The following is a 22781-nucleotide window of genomic DNA, read 5'->3' as shown; positions in this document are numbered from 1 at the left end:
CAAGTTCATCCAAAAATGTTGAAATGATTTCAGTTTCATGCGAATCCTCGTCTGTTCTCCTGCAGCAACGACCCAACGACTACGGCATCCCGGTGGCTGTTGAAGTCACGTACGTGCAGGACAACTTCCTCACCAGTGATGTTCTCAACGAGATGGTACCGATCGCCAAATCGAAACCAGTTTGCTTTCAAACGCTTGAATTTGGTCTGACAATGTCTGTGCGTGTGTTTTCAAAGATGCTGCTGGTCGACTACTACAGAGCGGCCCCTGACCTCGTCCACTTCAACCAGTACTGGTGTCCTGATACAACCATGATGGACAAGATCAAGGTAGACCTGAAACTAGACTCAGTTCATACCACAACTGCTATTATGGGACGTGTTAAGTGAGGGTAACAGGAAATATATGGTGTTAAATATAAACCACAACAACACCTTTTATATGTTAATCCACAAAAACCTTAAAATGAATACATCACCAAGCAAAACGTTGCATTATTTCACTACTTTTAGATTTATTTCTCTGTTTTTAGATATTAACCGATTCATTTTGCTTAATAACAACATTCCAAACAAGCTCTTTTACTTTGAAATGATGTGAAATCTCATCATGAATATCTTTATTGCTGTGTTATAATATAATATTGTGCTATAATTTAAGCTCTCATTGTCCACACACAACTGAACAGAGGTTTTTTCCCCTCTTGACGAGGTCATGAGAGTTTGACACAAGAAACATAATAAAATGTGTTTTTCATCTAAGATTACTGTTAAATATGTGTAAAAATATGTACAATAGCGACCTTTAGTGTATAAAACAGCCACAGCAATACTTGTGAAAAGAGTGAAAAGAGTGGAAAGAGGTGGCTGATTTTCTGAAAATACAGAAATAAGAGGCTGTACTTTTCCTCAGTGTTCCACTGTGTTCATGCACACACACGCCCACATACCTAACTGTCCACATTTTCATAAACACTAACAAACCTCATTATATTCACGACAGGTGGAGCCTGAAAGTGAAAGTGTGTCTTGTTTAGAGCAAAACTTAACAATTCTTACGATGAGGAGACGAATAGATGAGAGTACCATGAAAGTATGACATAAACTCCTCAATTATTCCTCCCCTTTAATGATACTAGCTATTACAGCTAGATACAACATGTAAGGATCGTGCATTTGTGGAATGAGCAACACAGCTAAACATGTGGGTAGTGTCCCCCCCAAAAATGTGCCAGAATCCCCAAAAATGTGCCACATCCCCAAAATGTGACAGAATCTCCCAAAAATGTGCCAAAATGTGCCAAAATCTCCCAAAATGTGCCAAAATCCCCCAAAATGTGCGAAAATCCCCAAAAATGTGCCAAAATCAAAATGTCCAAAATGTGCCAAAATGTGCCAAAATCTCCCAAAATGCCCAAATCCCCCAAAAATGTGCGAAAATCTCCCAAAAATGTGCCAAAATCTCCCAAAAATGTGCCAAAATTTGGCAAAAATTGCCAAAAATTTGGCAAAAATGTGCCAAAATCTCCCAAAAATGTAAAAAGGAGGCGACTGTAAAGTTCTTCTCTGCGGCTAAACTAGAATATGATACTAAAAGAACCCTCCCACGTAAGTAAGTTGACTAACTAACTCGTTTTTCTTCTTCTTCTTCCTTCTTCTTCCTCAGGGCTCCCTGAGTTGCCACGCCCCCAAAGATCAGGCCTACTCTCAGATCCTGGAGCACGTCTACAGCCAGCTGAGCAACATGAACTGACTGTGAGTGGACCTGCTCTGCATGAGGACACTCTCCACCTCCAGTCATTTCACACGCCTTCGTCACGCAGGCGCAGGTGACGGCGTACAGTGTCAAACACACACACACACACACACAAACAAAAACCTGCTTTAAAAACATGTCGATGCCTTGAATTATCTCACGTCTCATTCCATGAGTCAAAGCAACATTATGCGACGTTTGTGGGCGGCGGCAGCAGCAGCAGCAGCAGCAGCGCCCTCTGCAGCCACAAGTGAGCACTAATTCTGTGGTATGTATGTATGTAGTGGTTCTCTGCTGCTGTAACTTGTTTACTTGAAGGTTCTGTGTACTGGGACCATTGTCGGTCTGAACTTCAGCAGGTCGTCTTGTCCACGTCTACATGTCTAAATGCAGAGTTTCTGCCATGTGATGAAACATTAAGTAACACTTTACATTACAGTGCATGGTTATACCTTCATTTAAGAAATAGCGTGATAGGGACAATTAACAATTAACATTTCAACTTTATAATAATTATATATATGTTTATATAACAGATGAATCTGTTGAGTATTTCCCCGATTCATCGAGTTCTTATTTGGGCCATAAGACGTCAGCTCAAACTTTAAAATGGTGGTGTTTTCAAATTGGTTTGTCCCCAAACCAAACCGATTCAGTTTTTACTGATTTCTTTGTTATAAGGAAAGAGAAAAAAAGTCCTTTTTAAGAAGCTGAAAATACTCATTTGTAGTTGCGACCCAACTGTACTGGAATGTAAAGTGTTACCAATATTTGCATGAACCTGCAGAACTGTATGTAATCTTTAAAAGTGGCTGGTGAGTGGTTTGCTTTTTCAATCAGACATTCAGACAAACTCCATCTGTGGCTCTTTTGCGTTACACAATTCTAGCACGACTCGGCTCGGCTCGGTTTTCCATGACTTTGACCGGCTCACCGTTGACAATTTAGACATTTTCTTTGCTAAATGTTGGAGATTAACTTCAGGATTTTTAAGTCTTTTTACCTGATCTACAGTTTGGCCATTATTCGGTTTGATTCTTTTGTCGGACGTCGCGCTCATGACTCTTCCAGTGACGACACTCTCTGTCCAATCGGTGACCGGCAGTCTGTTGATGTCACATTTTAGTATCACCTTGGAAAAACACCAGGTACCAGGTACTATCTAAAAGAAGGAGTCGTCGAGCTAGAACTGTATAATGGAAAAGAGTCATTAGGAGTTTTCTCACCAAACATCATTACTTTAGAAGTTTCTAGGCACTCGCACTCACTCGTTCACAGACACAGAATGGGAACGAAACAGGCTGCGTTTTAAACGAGCGCAGCATGAAACTGGATTCAGGAGCTGCCATTCTACGTTCCAGAACGGTTCCATAATGTTGCTTTGAAAACTCTTCAGTGACTTCAACGAAGGTGCTAGAGCTGCTCGTCACCGCAGCCACTTCTTTATTACTGATCACATCAGACAGAAAATATCTACGGGGAAACTCTTGAAGACTGTTTTACTAACATGAAATACTGTTTGAAGGACACTAGATGGAGCAGGTTCACGGTACAGAAATCAGCAAACCCTTCGACACATGGACCTACAGTATGTGCCTGTCTGTGCCAGTTTCCTGCGATGAGAGCAGACGTGAACGTTATCTGCCTTTGTCGACTAAATCAGGAAGTTATTGGAAAAATAATAAATCAAATAAATAGTGCTGAATACGTTTAGCGTACAACGTGAGGAAAGTATGCAAAGGCGTGGCAGTTTGACCTCAGCTACACTTTACTGCAGTTTTGTGAATGTTTGTGTTTACGTTGAAGAAATGTTGTGGTTTTTTTTAATGAATGTGTGAGAAAACGTGCTCCTCTACTGTGTCCTGTTGTTAGGACTGAGACTTGCTTCTTATTTACCTGTGCTGTATTTATTATAACCTGTGGATTGTGTCATGTATATCTGTGAAACATGCCTTAAGCCTGCTGATCGGTTCTCCACAAAGCATTAAAATAGACACACTGGAACTATTTAAAACACAGCCATCTCTTCCTTTTTTGTTATATATATATATATATATATATGAACATATACATATATATATGTATATGTATAAAACCACATTTCAAAGTACAACACATTTTTCTGTTTTTATTTATTGTAAGAATGGGGGGAGAGGTGGGGAAGGACAGGACAGAAGCATGTACAAATACTTTGATAATAAAAGACGAAATATTGCGTTTAAAGTCTGTGCTCATACCAAAAGTAAAAAGGCAACTTAAATCTAAAGACAAACATATACAATGTGTAACATATGACTACATGCAAAGATTCATTTAAAAGGTCTCGTATATAAAAAATAATACTATAAAGAGCCAGAATGGTTTTTTTTTGTTTGTTTTTCTTTTTAAGACTGATTAAACAAAAGCGTAGCCCTTTAAAAGAAGAAATCAGTGGGACCATCACCTTATTTCTGGATTCAATTCTACATTAAGAGCAGTTTCCACTGGTGGTTTGTTGATAAAACTCACGTCCTCTAAACACAACATGTTGTAGTGTCATAAATGTGCAGAAATGTGCACTCATGCATTTCATCTTTACACAGGAAAAGTGCCAATGGCTACAAATAAAAACCAAAAATTAGAAAGAAAAAAAGTAGCAAGGTTAGGTTTTGGTTGCTGTATTAGTCGCGGTACTTTCCCTCCTTTCCTTTTACCAAAGGCACTGGAACAAAGCGAGCAAGGACTCTTATACTTTCTTTTGTTTTTAAAAGACAATTTCTTACAGTGTGACCCAGACAGCGCCTCCTACAGTCCTTTAACTTTGCCTTGAACTGGATACAAGCATTGAAATGTAGTAAGATCACAGATGTAAACATGTAGACATGGAGCAAACTCGGAGGAGACGGGGGACGGACGGGGGACAGGGGAGGGGACGTGTCATGTCCTGACAGTGTGGAGTGAAGGACGAGGGTTAATGTGGCACAAACACGTTCTCATTCACTATTAAAACTTCTGTAAAATACTTACCTCCGCCATGGAGTTTAGGTTTCACTAACGTTTACACAGGGAGGATACTTGTTTATTTATTTATTTAAAGGTCCAGTGTGTAACATGCTGGTGAAATTAATTTGGCAAAAGTAAAACCTCTTGACTCTTTGAGTGTACAATCAGCTGTTTTCCTTTTATGTTGATATTAGGGTCGGAAACAATTACTTGATTCATCGATCATTAATCAATTCTACTTTAAAATTCATCGTCAACCATTTTGAGTATCGATTCATCAGTAACATTTGCTGATTTCTCAGCTTCTTAAATGTGAATATTCGCTGGTTTCTTTGCAACGTACAATAAATAAATCATTAAATCATTTTCTGGATCTAAACAAGTGCTCGATTAATTGATCGATCATGAAAATAACGGTGAGATGCAGCTGATAACTGGTATCAGGAACTAGGTCGTTTTACAGTAGCCCACAATGGACAAACTAAACATCTTTGGACTTCTCCATGGGTTCACCAACACACCTGGAAGAGAAGATTTGATCCTACCTTTCACGCATAAACAGACAATGTTTTAGGTTACACTTTTAATTATGATGTTAAAACTGATTACAGCGTAACGGTGATGGAAAAATGACACCGCCCACATTTCTATTCCTTGGCCCAGGCTACGTACATTAAGCAATGATGTTCAATTCAAGCACTTTCAATGCCCCATGTCTATTAGGGGCAAATTTCAGAATCTTTCAAGGGTCTTGAAGTTTTTTTTTTTTTTCAAATTTACACTTTCAAGGATTTCAAGGACCTGTGGGAACCCTGACAAATGTTATTTGTCACTGATACAAATGTACTAATGGGTAACCGACTCCAAGATATTACACACTGGACCTTTAAGTCAATTATTAAACCGCAAATGCTGCAATTTACTTATTTAATTCTTTCTTTATTCTTTTACACTGTTCGCTAAGATATTAGAGATATTTTCCTCAAATCCAGTCCTAATATAAGACTGACTTTCACAGGACGTGGACGTTGTTTTCAGTGGCACAAAAAGAAAACGCTGAAGAGAAGAACGTTCATTAATATTTCATGTGGTCTGACAATAAACATCTGCATCTTACAAATGGTACAAAAACAAACGCACAACTGCGATTGTTACTGCTCCGACCTGGCGAGACCTGCACAGGAAGAATCCAGGTTTTTAGTGTTTGGCGGAGGTAAATGCTCTCTAAGGCACTTTCTACTTTACTTTCACTTTATTTCCCTTGATGTTTTCCCTTGTTTTCCACTCTGGGACTTTCCCTGGTATCTGTCGAAATGAACGCTGAGTTAGACTCCAAACCACTGCAGGTGTGTGTCCTGTGGTTCTATCGAAACAAGAAAAAAAGACTAAAACAAGAAACGGAATCAACACCGGCCCATGGCACGAACCATCAGAATAAAAAGACGAAGCGTTCGAAGCTGAAATGAGTTTCACATTCTCCAACACATGAAGGCAGACAGACAGACAGACAGACAGAGTGGGACAGTAGGTTACTGCGTCGCTGCCTGCAGCGTCGTGTAGTCAAGGTTTTTTTTTTTTACGTGGACGCCTGAAACAGGGGTCACGAGACTTTCAAAATAAAAGGACACAGGAAGACAAACAGGCCCGTAACTAAATGATTATATGGCTGTTTGAGAACCCCGACGCGCTCAGAGTGATATGTTGCTATTGCATTTTCATAAAGACTCTTTTTTCTTTTCTTTTCTTTTCTTGTTGGCTCTGTCTTTTCTATTAAAGACCACCACAAAACCACAAATCATTCTGCATTTCTACACACGCTTGTGACTAAAGAACAAAAAAAAATAAACAGGTGCAATGTCTGCATTTAACTTTGGGTCTATGTATAACGGTGGAGTTAGTCATCTGTCTCACACACACACACACACATACACGCACACAGTCTATCAATCTCATCTGAGGACCAAGGTGCAAGAACGTACTCGCTGTACTCTACAGAGATCTACAGGAGGAAACTGAGACTAACTTATGAATCTAATACTGAAATGATAAAGAAAACCCACTTTCTTGTGAAGCCAATCATCATTTTCAGTGGATAACTGAAGAAAAAAGGTAAAGATTTGGTCCAAACACTCTAAATCAGAAATAATGCATTGGTTTTGGCTTCTTTTTCTCATCAGTGGGTCATTTTAGATCCAACTGTGACTACATTTCTTTTCTTATATGTGCAGTTTGTTCTCTGTCACACCAGCAGGTGGCGCCAGGAGCTGCACAGTTGGAAGTTTCCATATTCAGTCAGGTTACATGGTTTGAAGTGTGAGGCGTGCAGTTGGTCTGTGCAGTCTGAAAACGGACTGTTGACCCTGTGACCAACCTGAGATTTAAACACATGACACTAACAAATCATTCCAGTCGTCATCACCAACACGTCCCATACAATTCTCTTCACTATAGCAGTAATTTGTGGTTAAAGTGGAAATATTGCTTCTGAATGTTTCCGACATTTTGAGACGATTTGATTCCTTTTTTACCTTTTGTTGAATATTCTTTTCTGGACTCTGAAATGAAACCATCTTCCCCAGAACTCTACAAAAAAAGTGCTCGTCAGCGAGGATGACACTGGAGCTGAAGGTGAAAATGAATTTTCTGTGGACCAGCACTCGACTTCACTTTCTTCCCTCTCTCTGCTAACTTTGCTCGCGCTTTCTCTCTCTCTCTCTCCCCGTCAGTCTCCTCTCAGCTGTGTCTTGTATTAGTGAGGCAACGGGACGAGGACATCGACGTAGTTGAGGGGGAAGAATCCCGACTGGCCGTTCAGCATGCCCTCGTACCAGTTCTCGTCGATCTGATTGGTCAGGGTGATGATGTCGCCCTCGCGGAAGCCCAGCTCGCCCTCGTTCTCCGGATCAAAGTCGTACAGCGCCTTACAGCTCGGCTGCTCCGGGGCTGAGGACACACAGCGAGACACAATATGAAGGGGACGGATGGACAACTCTGTTTTTGTACAATAATTGGTATATGAATATAATTTAAGTTTACATATTTTTGTTCTCAGAAACTTAATAAAAGTCACTAAAACTTAGTTTTTCAACCAAAAGTTTCAGTTGCATGTATTTAATATTTACTACAGTGTTTGGGGAGACAGACCATAAGTGTTTTAGATAGATATTTATTTCATATTTAAGTCATTTTGTGGCACACTTGTTATTATTTAGAGGTCCAGAGTGTAAGATTTAGGTGAAATTATGTGACTCTCTGGTCAGTCAGTGGTCATTTTAGTATCAGCTCAGCTCCCTTGGAACCTCGCCACAGCAGGTAACCAAAAAAAGGTTCATATCTTTCTATCACTGATGGAAAAACAAAAAAAAAACCAGTAGAATCAATTGTATAATGGAAAAGCACCATAATGATACTGGGGGGATTTTGTTGAATTATTGTTGTTGTCATTACCACAGAATGAACCCTCTATATAACATGCTGGACCATGTGGCATCTGGTCGTGACGTCACCCACATGATTCCAAACTCCCACTTTGAAGCCTCTAGAATCAGGATTTGGGCAGCCTCATATGGACATTGTGCAAAGCTCACAGTGGTCATCTTCAACCAGCTTGATGATGATGATGATGATGATGACAGGATGATACCAGCTGTCAGTGACGCCGGTGTTCACTCATATGTGCCGTAACTACTTTATTCTAAAAAAAGGAACATCATTTACAAAACTGACGTCATGTTCTACTGACCTGAAACTACTGAATGAGACATTTATATATGCTTAGAAATCAAGTGAGAAGTACAGGCTCATGTCTTTTTGTAACCAGTGAAGTCGCCCTCTGGTGGCTATTCAATATATTCTCATTTCCTACTCGGCCTCAGGAGAGACTCGAAAGATTTACAATATACAGTCTATGTCTGCAACGTGACCAATAAATGTTGCTAAATCCTACGCACAGTAAAATCCACATCAGTTGACCTCCCATCTACAGGTTTGATCTGTCACCAAACACCACGATATCCTGTGACTCGAGGTTTCAGTATGACTGTGTCTGTCTGTGTTTCTGACGTCTGTGACTTCACACACACACACAGCAGCAGCAGCAGCAGCAGCAGCAGCAGCAGCAGAATGAGGCTCCGAAGCAAAACTGACCTCTTTCTCTCACCAAACAATTTTCTCATTGTATCAAGTCTTCACCACAAACTGCCGGGTAGGCGAGAGATGGGGAGAGAGCTTCAGTCTGTTGTTCTCTGTGTTTTACTGCCTGCTATGTTCATTTATAAAACCAGAGAAATATTCTCTGTGAACAGCCTCTTCTACGTCAGGATGTAACGTCGTGTTTTAGACCGGACTTTGTTTCACACATCTGACATTTTCTTTGAGGTTATACAGTAGTGTCAATTAACTAACACTACTGTACATACTGTTGTTATAATTAGTTGTTTCTTATATCATTTTTGCATTTAACTTTTACTGACAACCTCAGTGTCTCTCTACCACGGGTTCTTAGTCAGTTAATGTCAATCTACCTACCATTATTACTAAATATCTTATTTATATAAGTCAATCAATTAAGACCACATTGATTATTTGATAAATCTTTGAAAAAAATAGTGTTTTTTCATTTATTAAACAAGTTTTCTAATTTTTCAGCTTCTTAAAATGTGAATTTTTTTTCTGGTTTCTTTGTTCATTTAACAATGAAACCATTCATCATCGTCAGTTGTAGCCCGACAATCTATTGCAAATAAGATTTAATTACACATGTTTGTTTTTTAATGTCAAAATAACTGGATTACGCATGGGCACACATTCACACACAGATGACGTTCTGCACACTGGAGTATAGTGGGAGGCTATTAAAAGTGAAATTCAGTTCACAATAAATAGCGTGCAATAAAAGCTAAACATCTGCTGAGCAGATTCTCTCAGAACTCAGTGACCTCAACTTTGTGTTACTCAAGAAAAGGCTTTAATACTCAAAACGGACCCTGATCAGGACTGATATCGACCCACGTATTTGAATCACTAGATTTAATTCAAGCACGAGCGGCCAAGTGTCACAGTACACGTGACACTTTTCCTCACGGTCAAGAATCACAGGGTAACTCATGATATGATACCATACACAATACCAATAATATCAGGATACAACGATCCTGTTATAATCAATATAGTGAAAGACAATCATATATGGATACATCACAGTTTCTGTCCAACCGAAGAAAACAAATAGTGTTAATTGCGATTCATTAATTACGGTCATATTCAGCATGTTATGTTTTTTAATGGCGTTAATCTCATTTTTAAATCTCTAACTTTATGCCTGCGACGGCACCATTAATAAAAGGTAACGTGATATGCCTTCTGTGTAAGAGTAGTCGACAGGCTACTAGGCTTGGAATGTTTGTATACAATGAAAGGGTCTTTATGGAGCTGATATTTTATTTTATTTTTATTTTGTAATTATTTGAGTTTGACAAAAGAACACAGTGGAAGTTAAATGGCTGCATCTGTTCAAGTTTGTTAAAACAATAAATTATACATTTATAAAGCCACTTATTGTTATATATCAATCTTTTGATCTGCCGTAATAATGAATTTAAATGAAAATACATCAAGTTAAGGGCTTTTCTCAGCAATTTTTAGGTGGGATTAAAAAAAGAATCAATTGGATTAATTAATTACAGATCATAATTAATCTCTCAATTGTTTTCATCGCTTGACAGCACTAAACAAGATGTCTGTGAAAAGTTAAAAGTGCAGGATAACTCCATTTATTCACAACATAGAGAACAAAGTGCATTAAGTCTATATATTGAAGTTTCCCTCATTTATTTGAGTAGCGACGCCTCTTTACTTTACAGTGCCTTCATGTGTTACTTAAAACTTCAATATTTACTGTGTTATAGATTTAAAACAAGAGGACGATGAAAATGAATGAGAGCTATGATATAAAGTGTTTGTAACATTGACATACTGCAACTTTCAATTGGCATAAAACATAGAACAATCAAAATAAAAGGATTAAATTGCAGCCTTTGTGATTTGGAATCGTAAAACACGATATCAATTTGAAAAGTAACTGTTCAGTTTGTGTAATCTAGTGAAACATTAGACATAATGACTCAATAACACAACAGTATGAAAGGTTTTACATTGAAGACATGGTGTAGTTTCATTGATTAAGGATCAATACTTTGGTAAAGGAGACAGAGATAATGTGAGTTTTCAAAACTTTACATTAACGACTGTTCTTTGTTGTTTTACAGTGTGTGAAGTAACCACATCTTTACAAGAATTGTAGAGTGAACCATGGCAACACTGTCTTAGATTTAAGTATCAGCAGGACAGGATGTGGATTTCACACACAACCGCGCACGATGCTGTTAAACTGCACATGCACAATTAACAACCAATTACTTGCTGCACCAGTGAGACACAACGTCAAACGTTTCACACCAGAAGCTGCACAAACACGGAGCCACTTCAACACCACAAATCGAACTGTGACTGTGACAGACGGCAAAGAAGAAAAACAAAAGGCCCACACACACACACACACACACACAAGTCTGTGACTCACACAATCCGGGTTTCCGAAAAGACAATCTGGCCAAGTGAAAAGACGACTCTGATGATGTCACAGGAAAGAGGAACAAGGTCAGCTGGAGAGAGGCCGTTGAGATGACAGGACATGACACACACATATGCTCCCCTCCCCCAGACACACACACACACACACATCCATCCATTTTCTCATGGTCACCAACTGAAAGCCAAACATTCAGATCATACCAACATGTTTGAAGTCTCAAACAGACTCTCTTTCACCTCTTTCACACTACAATTAGTAGCAGGAACACCTGGAATTTTCAAACCCAGGTGAAACCACTAAAAAAAAGGTGATTAACACCTTTCTCACTGCCAGTGTTTGTTCTGGCCAACACTATGGTTAAAAAGTAAGGATCACTCCAAACATTAACTGATAAGATACATTTGGTGAGATTCCATGTTAGACACGATCAAAGTTTTTCCTGGTAATGTGACAATTAGACCACCAGTAAATATGAAGGAAATAAATCTCTAAATCTCTTATTTATACAGCTTTTCAGAATTGCTTACCTTCTATTTATATTGTTATGTACAATATTGAATTTTGGACACTACAATTTTATTGGACTCATTCTCATTTTGATCATGTATTAAGCTGATTAAAGTGATCTACACATTTAAATCATTTGTTCCTAGGTGTGCATCAGCTGTTTCTTACCCGAGTTAAACGAGGGTGGAGGGGCCATTGAGGTCGAGTATCCACCGTTTGAATGGTTGTTGTCAAAGTCAAAGATAGGTTTGGGTTTCGGTGTGTATTCACGTCTCGGTCGAGTCTGAGCGTCACTCATCCTGTTCAGAAAAAAAATGCAAAGTAAATGGACAATTACATTCTCACACTACATAAAAAGTAGGCAGAAAGCAGCACTGTATTGTACATTGTCATCTGTGTTTGTGTAATGCTGTTGTTACGGCACCTTTCTCGGAGTTTGTCAGAAAGCTCCTCCAGCACCTGCACAGCCTGTCTGTGGTACTGCAGCTGGGACTCTACCAGAGACGAGAGCTGGCTCACCTGCTCGATCTTTACACACAGAAAACACCACGTTTTTAAGATAAATCATGCTTAAGTTACTGTATTTCACCCAATTATCACACTATGCACATATACCACATCTTAAATAGATATTATGTTGATGATAAAGTGTAATTAATATTGTATAAGTGTCACTAAATAAGCCTTTTCTGGGTATTCAATGCTAACAAAGTAGCACTTATGTTTGGATTATTTGACCCAACTACTGTTTTGAAGGTCAAAAATGACCGTCCACACTCAGCCTTGTATCATAGGAAACAAAGAGGCCAGACCAGAACAGACTAGTCATACTACCATTGTAAAGATGTTATCAATATAAAAAACCCTGTCACTTTTTCAACTACAACTGGGTACAACTAGCTAAAACAAATACAGGCTTCCAGATAAATAATGTTTTTTATCAAGGTATTGATTCAACTCCATGGTGGTGTTGGATTGTGCTTTGTTTCACCTTGGAACCAAAGTAGGCTAAATAAGGCAAACGCAGTGTCTCCTCCACCATAACCGTTTCAATGAACACTGATAAATACAAGCTTCATGAAGGTCAGGTTTATTGCAGAGTTGCTATTTTAAGACTGTGCAAGTTTTAGCTTGTTGTACCAGTTGTAATAAAGTGCTTTTGCTCATAGCTACAGGTGTGCTCACCTGTGCTGTTGTAGAAGACAAACAAATGCTCTAACTCTCTAACAGCTAAAACCAAACAGAGATTAAATGTTATCCCTGTTCAACCGCAGCTGAAGAAAGACACATTCATCATCATCGGGTATATAGTGTAACTCTATATATATATATATATATATATAAAGCTGTATGTTAGTCCTATAGGTATACAATGGGGAACAGCCTTTCACAGTAAAAGCTCAGGCAGATAATCCATGTTTTTATTCTTTGCATTAGGATTAGTTCTTAGACTACATCTGAGAAATGTCAATGTCCTTTTTCCCGAATTCAAAATGGGAAAATGTCACAAATACTGTGAAGTGTGACCAACTTTCAGAATACACCTTTAATGCAGAGGATGAAGATAAAGAGAGATTACCAAGGAACGCCTGGCTTTTGGATGTTGTTACAACTCTTTACATTTCAACTGGCTGGTCTTCAAATTCTAGCACACTGAACAGAGAAAGAAAAAAAACCCAAAACTCCTCACATCGTTCTCCAACAGGTTGTACATGCTGTTCTCTGCCACGTCCTTTGACTCGTGAAACTTCTCCAGAGCCTGCCGGACCTCCTCATCTGGGATCTTGCCCTGACGCTTTTTCTTGTAGTCATAGTCCAGTCTGCGGCCTTCAAGCTTCTTGAGGTGATGCTGAGGAAAATCAGAGCAGATTTGCATGTAGAACAAGCATGTAGAACGATTTTTGGGATGAAATAATGTGAAAATGTGAACATCAGAATAGACCATGTAATAACAGACTACATGTATATATATATGCACATATATATATATATATGTATATATATATATACACACACATTTAAACAGGACAAAGCTCACCTCCATCACCACGTAGCAGTGGAGGAAACCTGTGAGTTTGGGGAGCCAAGATTTTATGGAGCCGCAAATTTCACCAAAATTAAGGAATTAAATCTGTGATTTGGTTGGCTTAATCCTGATTGTAGAGGAACAATATATGGCATGAAAATTAATTTGGAATTTGAGTTTGTGTGGCATCTTTTTTGATTAAATTATTTAATCAAAAACACTGACAGTGTTTAGTTTCCCAATCATAAAATGGCCAAAACAGTCTTTATAGTAGATACCTGTATCTCTCTGAGGTCCTTGTCACTGAGTCCTTGCAACGGATCAATGAAGTTCTGCTTGACATCGATGTCTAGAGAGTCTTTGACTTCTGCTAATCTCTTCATGGACTCTCCCACATCTACTAACGCTCCACCTAAACCACACAGACATTGATTAATGGCTCAGTGACATTAGTAAATTAACAGTATAAAGCATCTATAGTAATTAAAGCACAGGCAGAAATAGCATCTGACAAAAACAAATCAAAGGCAGCAGTGACACAATAAAAATAGTCTAAGTAAGAATTCCATAGGCAGTGTAAACACAGAATGTTAAGTATACACATGCACAACCAAGTTCAAATCATAACCAGTAATTACAAAAACCAAGAATTTACTACTCTTAACCACAACACACACGCACACATCTTACCAAAGCTTGTCTCTTCACCCAGTTCTCGTCCATACTTGGTCATACACTCTCCTAGCAGCCCTTCTGCCTGAGGATAACCTGGGTTCTTCACCTGACCACGAATCTTGGACATAGTGTTCAACATGGACAGTTTGGCCCGAGACGCTGAGGGACGGAGTTGAAACAAAAAAAAAATGTTATCACCTAAATTAAATCATTTAAAATTTGTATTTACAGGTATGCTCTCACCAGGGTTGGGTTGAAGGTATTCTGATGTTTTGGAGATGACCTCCACTACTGCTTTATTGGTCACATCTACTTTCTACAAAACACAACAAGCAAACACACACATCACAAGAGTAACTGGACACAGAGCGCAAACAAAAGAAAGAAGGTAGCAGCAAACACATCAGTTGGTTTTAAGCTTTTGGTTACTTCCAATATATCTGTTCATAGGATTATGTATGTACTTAAACCTTGCTATTACGGTATGACTTAACATTTATATCACTGTTGTTTTTTTAAAAATTATCAATGGCATGAGCATGTACGCAAGGTTAAGTGAAAGAGAAGTAGTATTCATTGATTATTAATCAATACCTAAATGAATCATCAACTATCTTGATAATCAATTTTTGGTTTGTTTTTTTAAAATATTGCTCCGTATAGCAATGAAATAATTAAAACTGAATCACTCTGGTTTTGTGGACAAAACAAGACATGATATTTGAGAACATCGTCATTTCCAGGTTTGACAAACACTGATCAACAGATTCATCGATTATGAAAATAATCATTGTTGCAGCCCTAGTGGGAATACGGCAGGAAAAGTTCACTGACAGAATATTCTCCCTCCAACATGCTGAAAGTTCTGGACATGTTACAGCTGTTGTTAATGTGTCTGAAAACAATCTCCTGCTACATAAGTGACAAACTCCAGAAATTCTCTGAAGTTTCTCTGTTTTGTTGTTAATTCAACCATTACGGAACTGATCATGTTGAATTAACTGCGTGGAAGGCTTCATAAACATTAAATTATATGATGCATAAAATAAAGTGCAAATCAAAAAAGTGCAACAATCTAAAAACAAAAAAGTATGCTTGTGTACTGTAAAGAGAAAACATAGATGATTCTTTTTTAAGACCACAGCGAGATGCCTGTCTTACCCGTTCCAAATCTCTGAAGTCATCATCTAGTTTAGTTCCTTCTGCACCGCCGACTTTCTCACTTACCATCTACAGGGAGGGAGGGAGAGAGGGAGAGTGAGAGAGTGACAAAAAAGGAAAGTGAGAGAGGAGGGGAAATTAATTAATGTCACTCATGTGGTTCCAGTCTGATGGGGAATCAGGTCTCTGCTTTAGCTCCAATTTGAACTGTTTGCTCTCTGTAGAAAATACAATATCGTGAAAATGTGTGGAATGCAGCGGACAACACGTCCTGCGTTGTATAAGGTCTCCCTCAGGTGAGAGTTCAGAACAACAGCAAAACACAGGTAATCAATCAGTGTTACACAATTTCTGCAGTTTACACTTTGTAGGATGAAAAAACTCAGCAAACTCAATTATCTCTACTTCAGACAATATGCTACAAGTTAAGTTGACGACAAAAATGTTGATTGAAAACACATGGATTTGCAAGCGAGACTCTGAGCATGTTTTTTGACCACAGACAAAAGCCTGAAAAATGGAAAACAGTCTATTTCCTGCTCATGTACAATGTAAACGTTGATGTAAACACTTTTCTTGGCAGATTCCTTGAATTATGACCTGAGCCTGTGCTTTTAAGAGAGATATGTCAGTAACAGAGCTGTTAGGTAGAGCACAGCTTGGGTTGCATTTTTCAGTTCAAACTCAATCAGAGTGAGTGTTGACACAATTATGACAGGCATTTTGTTTTTCTGTGTCAAAATCCAATCCATTTTCGATGCAGTTAGTGTGAGTGGAGTTTGTGTTACTCTGTCACTGACTTAAGGATGCAAGATATGGGTCCCAACAGGGTAAGGTCAGATATCCACAATTGCTATAAATTAAATGTTCTTTTTTTTTTTACAAAACTATTCATCCAACACTAGGATAATGCAAATCACATGTAAATTTCAGACCTGCTCTGCAAAGACAAAAGCAAAGCTTAGTGACACATGTGTGCCCTTCCAGGGATTGTGCCATAATCCCAATGAAAATGAGTCACACCAACTCTGTAGTACAAAAACTTCAGTTACACCCTAACATGTTGTTCCTTCCTCTTGTACATTTGAAGGGAAGCTGTAACAACCCAGTTGTTTATCATCAATTATTTTCCCCCGAAGAAGAAAAAGAGAAAGCACCCTGAGCTGTCTAGACAGCTAATGAAAGGCCACAAATGAGACCTCGACTGAGTAAAGAACCTAAATAATTTCATATTTTGCAAGGACACTACACTACTGAGATTCTTCAGACAGGTTACATGTATATTATATCGGCATGCATAACTTGGCTCAACACTGACATTGTTGCAGATCAACAATGCAATCTTTTCAAACTGGTTACTTGACATGACCAGTCCTTGGCCCAGAGAATAAGATGCCATTTTTGTATTTCCTATTCTTGCGCTAAATTCTCACCACTACATTTAGCATTTTTCAGCTCATCATCTGCCATCCACACTACTCTGAAATGCTGAGTTTGCTACCGATTGTGCAATGTCGGCAATCTTCTGTCAAGATCCTTACACAGCACACCATACAAAAACTCTGGGGCTCAATTTACTCCTGATGCTTGAGAACAACGACACAGTTACCCATATAGGCCTGATGCTTATTTTTAATTTAAGTTTTAACTTGCTGTCAGTCTTACTTTTCATCATTGTTGTTTCATGTTATTCGTATTTTCTGAAACTTAAGCAAATAGGTCCATCTGACCCCCAATTTTGGTTGTATAATGACAATAAAGATGACTTCCTTCCAAACAAGGCAACCAGAGATGGCAGGTTTCATCCCGTTCACGCAACAAGCCTCTGGCGGCCTCTGTTGGTCATATTGGCACGTGCAAGTGTGGACAGACAAACTTCTGTGGGGTGAAGTGACATCTGCATATCACAAAATCAGCATCCTGTTTACAGTAGCAAGCCCACATCCAGTGTCTGGCTGTGACACATACATCAGTATAGATGCAAAAGGGCCCTTTGCACAGCAGTCATTTTGAAAGGTCACGGTAGTAAAATCAGCAGTGTACATCATAAAAAATAATTAGCTTCCTGAGTTTCAGGGTACATGCTGGTTCACTCTCCTCACAAATGAAACAAACAGAGCCATCAAGATCAGTATCACCTGTATGTTTGCTGCTAAAACATGTCAAAATGGCTGCTGTGTTGAGGGCCCATCAATTCTGATACAAAGCTGAAAGGCAGATAATAATTTGCCCATTTGTGATAGAGCAACAACTACAGTATGAGTCAATTCCGACATGATTCAAACTGCTGGACATTTTGTGATTACTAGAGTTGACAGAGCTGACTGGGTCTGAGGGTGACATGAAGTTACAAGTACACAAATGAAAAGTGGATTTCTAACAACATATGCAAAGACTAGATGCTGAAAACCTTAGCTGTAAAACCAGTATCTTCAAGTTATATTGCTGAATCTCTGTTGTATGTGGAAAGCACATGACGGGGGGCCTTGGGGGATTTGGGTCACAAGTCAAGATACAGTTCTACTCCTTGCCCTTAGCCTACTGAACATTTGATGCAGCACTTTCAAGGACAGTTAAGACTGCAGTCCTAAACTGTTGCTATGTTTTTCTTGGCACACACTAACCAGTCTTAAAGCACTTCGGGTGAAGGGTATTTAATTTAATCCACAATGAAGTGTCTCCCATTTTGAAACAAGCCATTGCACTTGAGATTTAAATCCTCTTGAGAGCATAAAAACTGAATTATGAAGACTAATCTGTTACCCCCACCTCAAAAAAAACCCCCAAACAGCCATGTGTAACATTTTGTTTACATATACACAGGCTATCAAAGGGTTATCATCAGGAAGTTATGGTGTAAACAAAGCATAGCGCAAGACACACAGAGATCAGTCTACAACAGGTGTCCTTTTCATTATAATGACATAGAATTAGTTAAATGACAGTGCACCAACACAAAGCACGGTTCTCAGCCATTCGTTTTACATAATGTGAAGACTTCGAGGCCCAGAACAAGAACAAGCAAGTAACAAGATAAAAAGCAAAAGTAGATTTATATATTCTCTAACACTACATATGGAAGATAGCCGCTCAGCATTAGCATAGTTTTTGGTAACATTATGTCATAGTTAGACTTGAAAACTAGGTCAAAGATGTTTGAGCTTTTCAGGTGCTCTCTAGGTCCCCAATTTATGCACAAACCAACCCCCAAAAGGAAAATGTTACTGTGATCAGTCAGTCACGGAAAGTAAAAGTGTGATGGTGATAATATGCTTTTAGCAACAGGTCAAGTCAAAATGACTATTGGATTTTTTTTTTCAAAGTCTACTTTCATTCTTTTATAGGTTTTGGACCTGTATAGTTGTTTAAAAAACTGTATACAATAGGTGAATAATGTTTTTTTTTTTGGCTAAACCAGAAAATGTAACACCTTCTAATCAAATATTTTGTAAATCAAAGAATGTGATGCTGCTATAAAGAATAACAAAGGCTGAGTACAACCAGTGATATAGATATAAAAATACAAAAGGAAGGACACCATGGTAAAAAAATAAACAATATGGAAAACACCTCTGAAAGTAAACAAACGCACAGTCACAACATCTCACAGCAGATATCAAATTTCTGCTTTTCAATCCTATCTGACCTAATTAGCCGCATCATGAGCATGCTACCTGCTGCCTATAGCCAAAACAGGGATTACTTGTTGTAAAGTGAAGATTACTTAATCTTCAATGGAGTCGGCACTGAAGTCTAATCATCTATTTTTAAACAACATATCTGTAAACTAATCCCTCCTGACATGGCTGAAAGATCATTGATCTTTTATATAGAACACTAAATTTATTATGTTTTGTATGATGTTTTTTTCTGTAATGTTGTTGCTGCTGCTGTTGTCTTGTGACTGATATCGTCTGTAATGTTTAGCATGTCTTTTACTGTCTTAGCATGTCTTTTACTGTCAGATGCAAATTAGCTATTCAGCCAACTCTGGTATAGACCTGGTTCTCTACATGGTCCCTGAACTAATAAACTAAACTAAACTTAACCCTATTTTAACAAACATAAACAATAGTTAACGCCTGCCCAGACACATTTATTGGAGGCTTGTACAACGACACTCGACTTTGTTCCATCAATATTAAGAAAATCAACACAATGACCTATTTTTGTAGACTTTAACTTCCTACAAATGTATATACTGTATTTGATGCATTTTGAAGTTAATATTAAAACTGTAAAAAGAGAGATAAAAACATAACCTTTGGCTATGACAATTATGTTGTGGCTACAGAGTTTTACTGACTGTAGGTAGCAGGAATTAACTTTAACGTCTCTGATGCGAGTGTTTGTTGTTGTTGGTGCTTATGTTTAAGGAGAGCAACAGTGAGGATCAGAAAGTAAACTGTAACCACAGCTATTAAGTGAAAAACAGATGGAATATCTCAAGTATTTGATATTTGCTTTTTGTCAGCCAGTCATCCATTACAATCTTGGAACAGGCATTATAATCACAGAGTACATCTTCTGGTGTCCTTGCATTTAATAATAACTTTATTAATAGCATTTATTTTCAGTTTTATTTGAATCACTAAGAACCAGAGGACTTGAACCTATACAAGTGCATAAATAACCTTGATAATCTGCACAACTATTCTTATAAAACCTATTAGATTCTGTCTAGAACTGACATCTATTTTTACGTCTTATAGTTCTTTGAGTGTCATTTTGTTGGTGCTTTTGAGTGCCATTTCAGTTTTGCAGAGTAATTATCAGAAACACACAAACACGTTAGCAAAGAAGAGAAAATAGAAGGGGAAAAACAAGGAAGTGTAAAACACAGGCACACATTTCCACTGCCAATGTCCTGCATTACTCCAGTGAAAACAATCTGAGCTATGTCAAGAGTTATTTACTCGTATGGAGTTTTGGCAAGAAAATAAGCTGCATTGCAGTCAAAGGGAAAGCACTCTGCACTCCTCCTCTGCATCACTCCTCCGAGTCAGTTCTCATGTACATTTCCATTTAATCTTCCACAATAACCTTTGCTGTTTTCTATTAGTTTTCACGAAATTCAGTACCAACAGTGGCTAACATGACAGCTTGCAAAACAGAGTTTATTTTCCCTCACAAGCAAACCAAGAGGGACCTGAGTCTGTTCCTGTCAGGAAGCTGGGGCAGAAACCAAATGTCTTTCCTGCTTAGATCAGCAGGGGTAGGAAGAAAAGAGACTCAAAAAAATCTTTTTGGACTCTCCCCACACATGACTGCGAGGGGCCGTCAGCTCTACTCTAAGAACAGTTCATATGTGTTTTAAAATATTTTCTGTACATTTCCTGACTGTTCTTCAAGACTGTTCTCTGAGCCCTTGAATTGTCGTCCCAGAGACAATTATTTTTTTCTTTTCACTTAAGTGAATATACTTAAGTTATCCTTACATTAAATATACAGATCTAAATGTTTATGTTTTTTGGAGGATTGTATTACCGTGTGTGGTTTTCATACAAGTCCTCTAGGTCATTTCAACACCTTTCCTTTATTTTCATACAGTTTTAATGTGGTTTGAATGTGAACAGTTATTAATAAAACAGTAAATATTGAACTGAACCTCTTTCATATTCCAAATCAAATTATAAATTGGAAAACAAAGTGAGCATTTCTAATCCAAATGTATTGTGCATGGTTTTTTTTAAGAACTGCTGAATGTTGATTAAATATTGATGTGTCTTTCTTTAACAGAGACAAACATTGCACACATCTGGAAAACAGCTGCATGACTAAAAACCCTGCTGTTTACATTTCAGTGCATCAACTGTCCCACATATTTTCACATTAGCTCAGTTTACAACATTGGTATGCTATTGTTTTTCGTTTGTTTTTTACTAACTCACCAGGACTGTCCCTGAGGCGCTGACACTGAGTTAATGTTTACCACAGAATGTGTGCTTATGGAATCTGTAGGTGCTTTTCTTTGTGAAATATCTCATATCAAGACACCTGTGTATGTTTGCAGCAGGTTAATGTATATGAGCATTATAAGTTTACTTTAATAACAAGCGTAAACGCTGAAAATCACGACCGAAAATGCCCAACTTTAACGCTAGCTGTGAAGAAAATGACACTTAAGGAGAATTATTCTTGTACACGCTGAAACGGGGGACATATACAGTCAGGTTAGTCTGGTTGTAACACAATAACAACCATGTTAACACAGTCTTTATCAACAATAGCCAGACATGAACCGTTAGCTACTAGTGCTAAACCAAGCTAGCTGCTAACGGTGCATGACAGTTGCTAGCTAGAAGAAAAGTTTCACAAACCTGGCTGGCTTTATAAAACTGCTTCTTCAAGCCCGCTACAGACATCTTGAAGCCCGGCTTTTCTTCCAAATGGTAAAACTAGGTCACGAGCGGAACTTAAGTTAGCGCTACAGTTTGTTAGAGAAGGGGGGGTCAGTGCAGAAAGTGTTCAGGACTGCACACACACAGCCGCCGCCGCCGTCACTGTCGGGACACGCCAACTGACCACGTCCACGTCGAGGGTGAATCTATCTCCCCCACTTGGCTGTTTGTCCGTCACCGTGGAAAACTGTGCAAAAGCAGCGTAACAACCTCCGCAATCTACTATAGTGGCGCTACAGCGGAGTGTGTATAAAAACAACAACAGCCTGGGAAACAGTAATACTGAGGAGCAGCACAAATCTGTAGCAACCCTCCCTGAAAAAAAAGAGATAAGTTTACACACCAGACTCTGTGGTTAGTGCACACCGCCCCCTGCTGGATGTAACACCCTCCTGCTTGTCTTCTGTTACTGCTGCTGCAAAGGCCACATCAGACACCAGGGTGAAATGACTGAGGAGGGGGCTTTGAAAAATAGTGAGGGGTAAAATTATTGCTGAAAATAAAACCAAGTGGCTTGCTATAGAAAGCTGGGATCTGCAATTTGTTCATTTACTTGAAATTCTATCTTATTTCTTTATCCCAGAGTGTTGTTTAATTTCCGAGGGAGCAAATGTTTCACCTCCAATTTCTCCACAGGGATTAATGGAAGTATTCTGATTCGGATTATTATCATTTATTAATA

General features: G+C 38.5%; 2 protein-coding genes across 3 annotated transcripts in view; one reads left to right on the top strand and one right to left on the bottom strand.

Annotated features, from left to right (window-relative positions):
* The window catches only part of mpnd (MPN domain containing), an 11320-nt gene extending 7551 nt beyond the window's left edge, over positions 1-3769 (top strand). The window contains exons 11-13 of the mRNA XM_044043705.1: positions 66-155; positions 237-329; positions 1666-3769. Coding sequence (XP_043899640.1) covers positions 66-155; positions 237-329; positions 1666-1752 — 270 coding nt within the window. The 3' untranslated portion in view covers positions 1753-3769. The remainder of the gene's footprint in view (positions 1-65; positions 156-236; positions 330-1665) is intronic.
* A 94-nt stretch (positions 3770-3863) lies between these two features.
* On the bottom strand, positions 3864-22409 carry sh3gl1b (SH3-domain GRB2-like 1b). 2 transcript variants are annotated; one of them, XM_044043707.1, is made up of 10 exons: positions 22019-22409; positions 15699-15767; positions 14781-14853; positions 14553-14696; positions 14141-14274; positions 13527-13685; positions 12261-12364; positions 12005-12135; positions 11318-11365; positions 3864-7680 (listed from the first exon to the last, which is right to left on the bottom strand). In XM_044043707.1, exons 1-10 carry the CDS (start codon positions 22061-22063, stop codon positions 7487-7489), a joined length of 1101 nt encoding a protein of 366 aa, XP_043899642.1. In that variant the 5' UTR covers positions 22064-22409; the 3' UTR covers positions 3864-7486. The 2 variants fall into 2 exon arrangements, with proteins under 2 accessions (XP_043899642.1, XP_043899641.1); XM_044043706.1 differs by lacking the exon at positions 11318-11365.
* Between the last annotated feature and the right edge of the window lie 372 nt (positions 22410-22781).

The sequence above is a fragment of the Solea senegalensis genome, linkage group LG14 (genome assembly GCF_019176455.1).
Source record: "Solea senegalensis isolate Sse05_10M linkage group LG14, IFAPA_SoseM_1, whole genome shotgun sequence".
Taxonomy (NCBI): domain Eukaryota; kingdom Metazoa; phylum Chordata; class Actinopteri; order Pleuronectiformes; family Soleidae; genus Solea; species Solea senegalensis.
Note: the sequence above shows the minus strand (reverse complement) of the source record. Positions and strands in the feature narration are given on the sequence as shown.

Bases quoted from the DNA above. Each gene is read 5' to 3' on its own strand.
- sh3gl1b (XM_044043707.1), bottom strand. From the start codon at position 22,063: ATGTCTGTAGCGGGCTTGAAGAAGCAGTTTTATAAAGCCAGCCAG. The intron at 12,136-12,260 runs GTGCCGTAACAA...TTTTCTGAACAG, and splicing joins TCTGACAAACTCCGAGAAAG to GATGAGTGACGCTCAGACTC. The intron at 7,681-11,317 runs GTGAGTCACAGA...GTGTGTCCTCAG, and splicing joins TTTTCGGAAACCCGGATTGT to CCCCGGAGCAGCCGAGCTGT.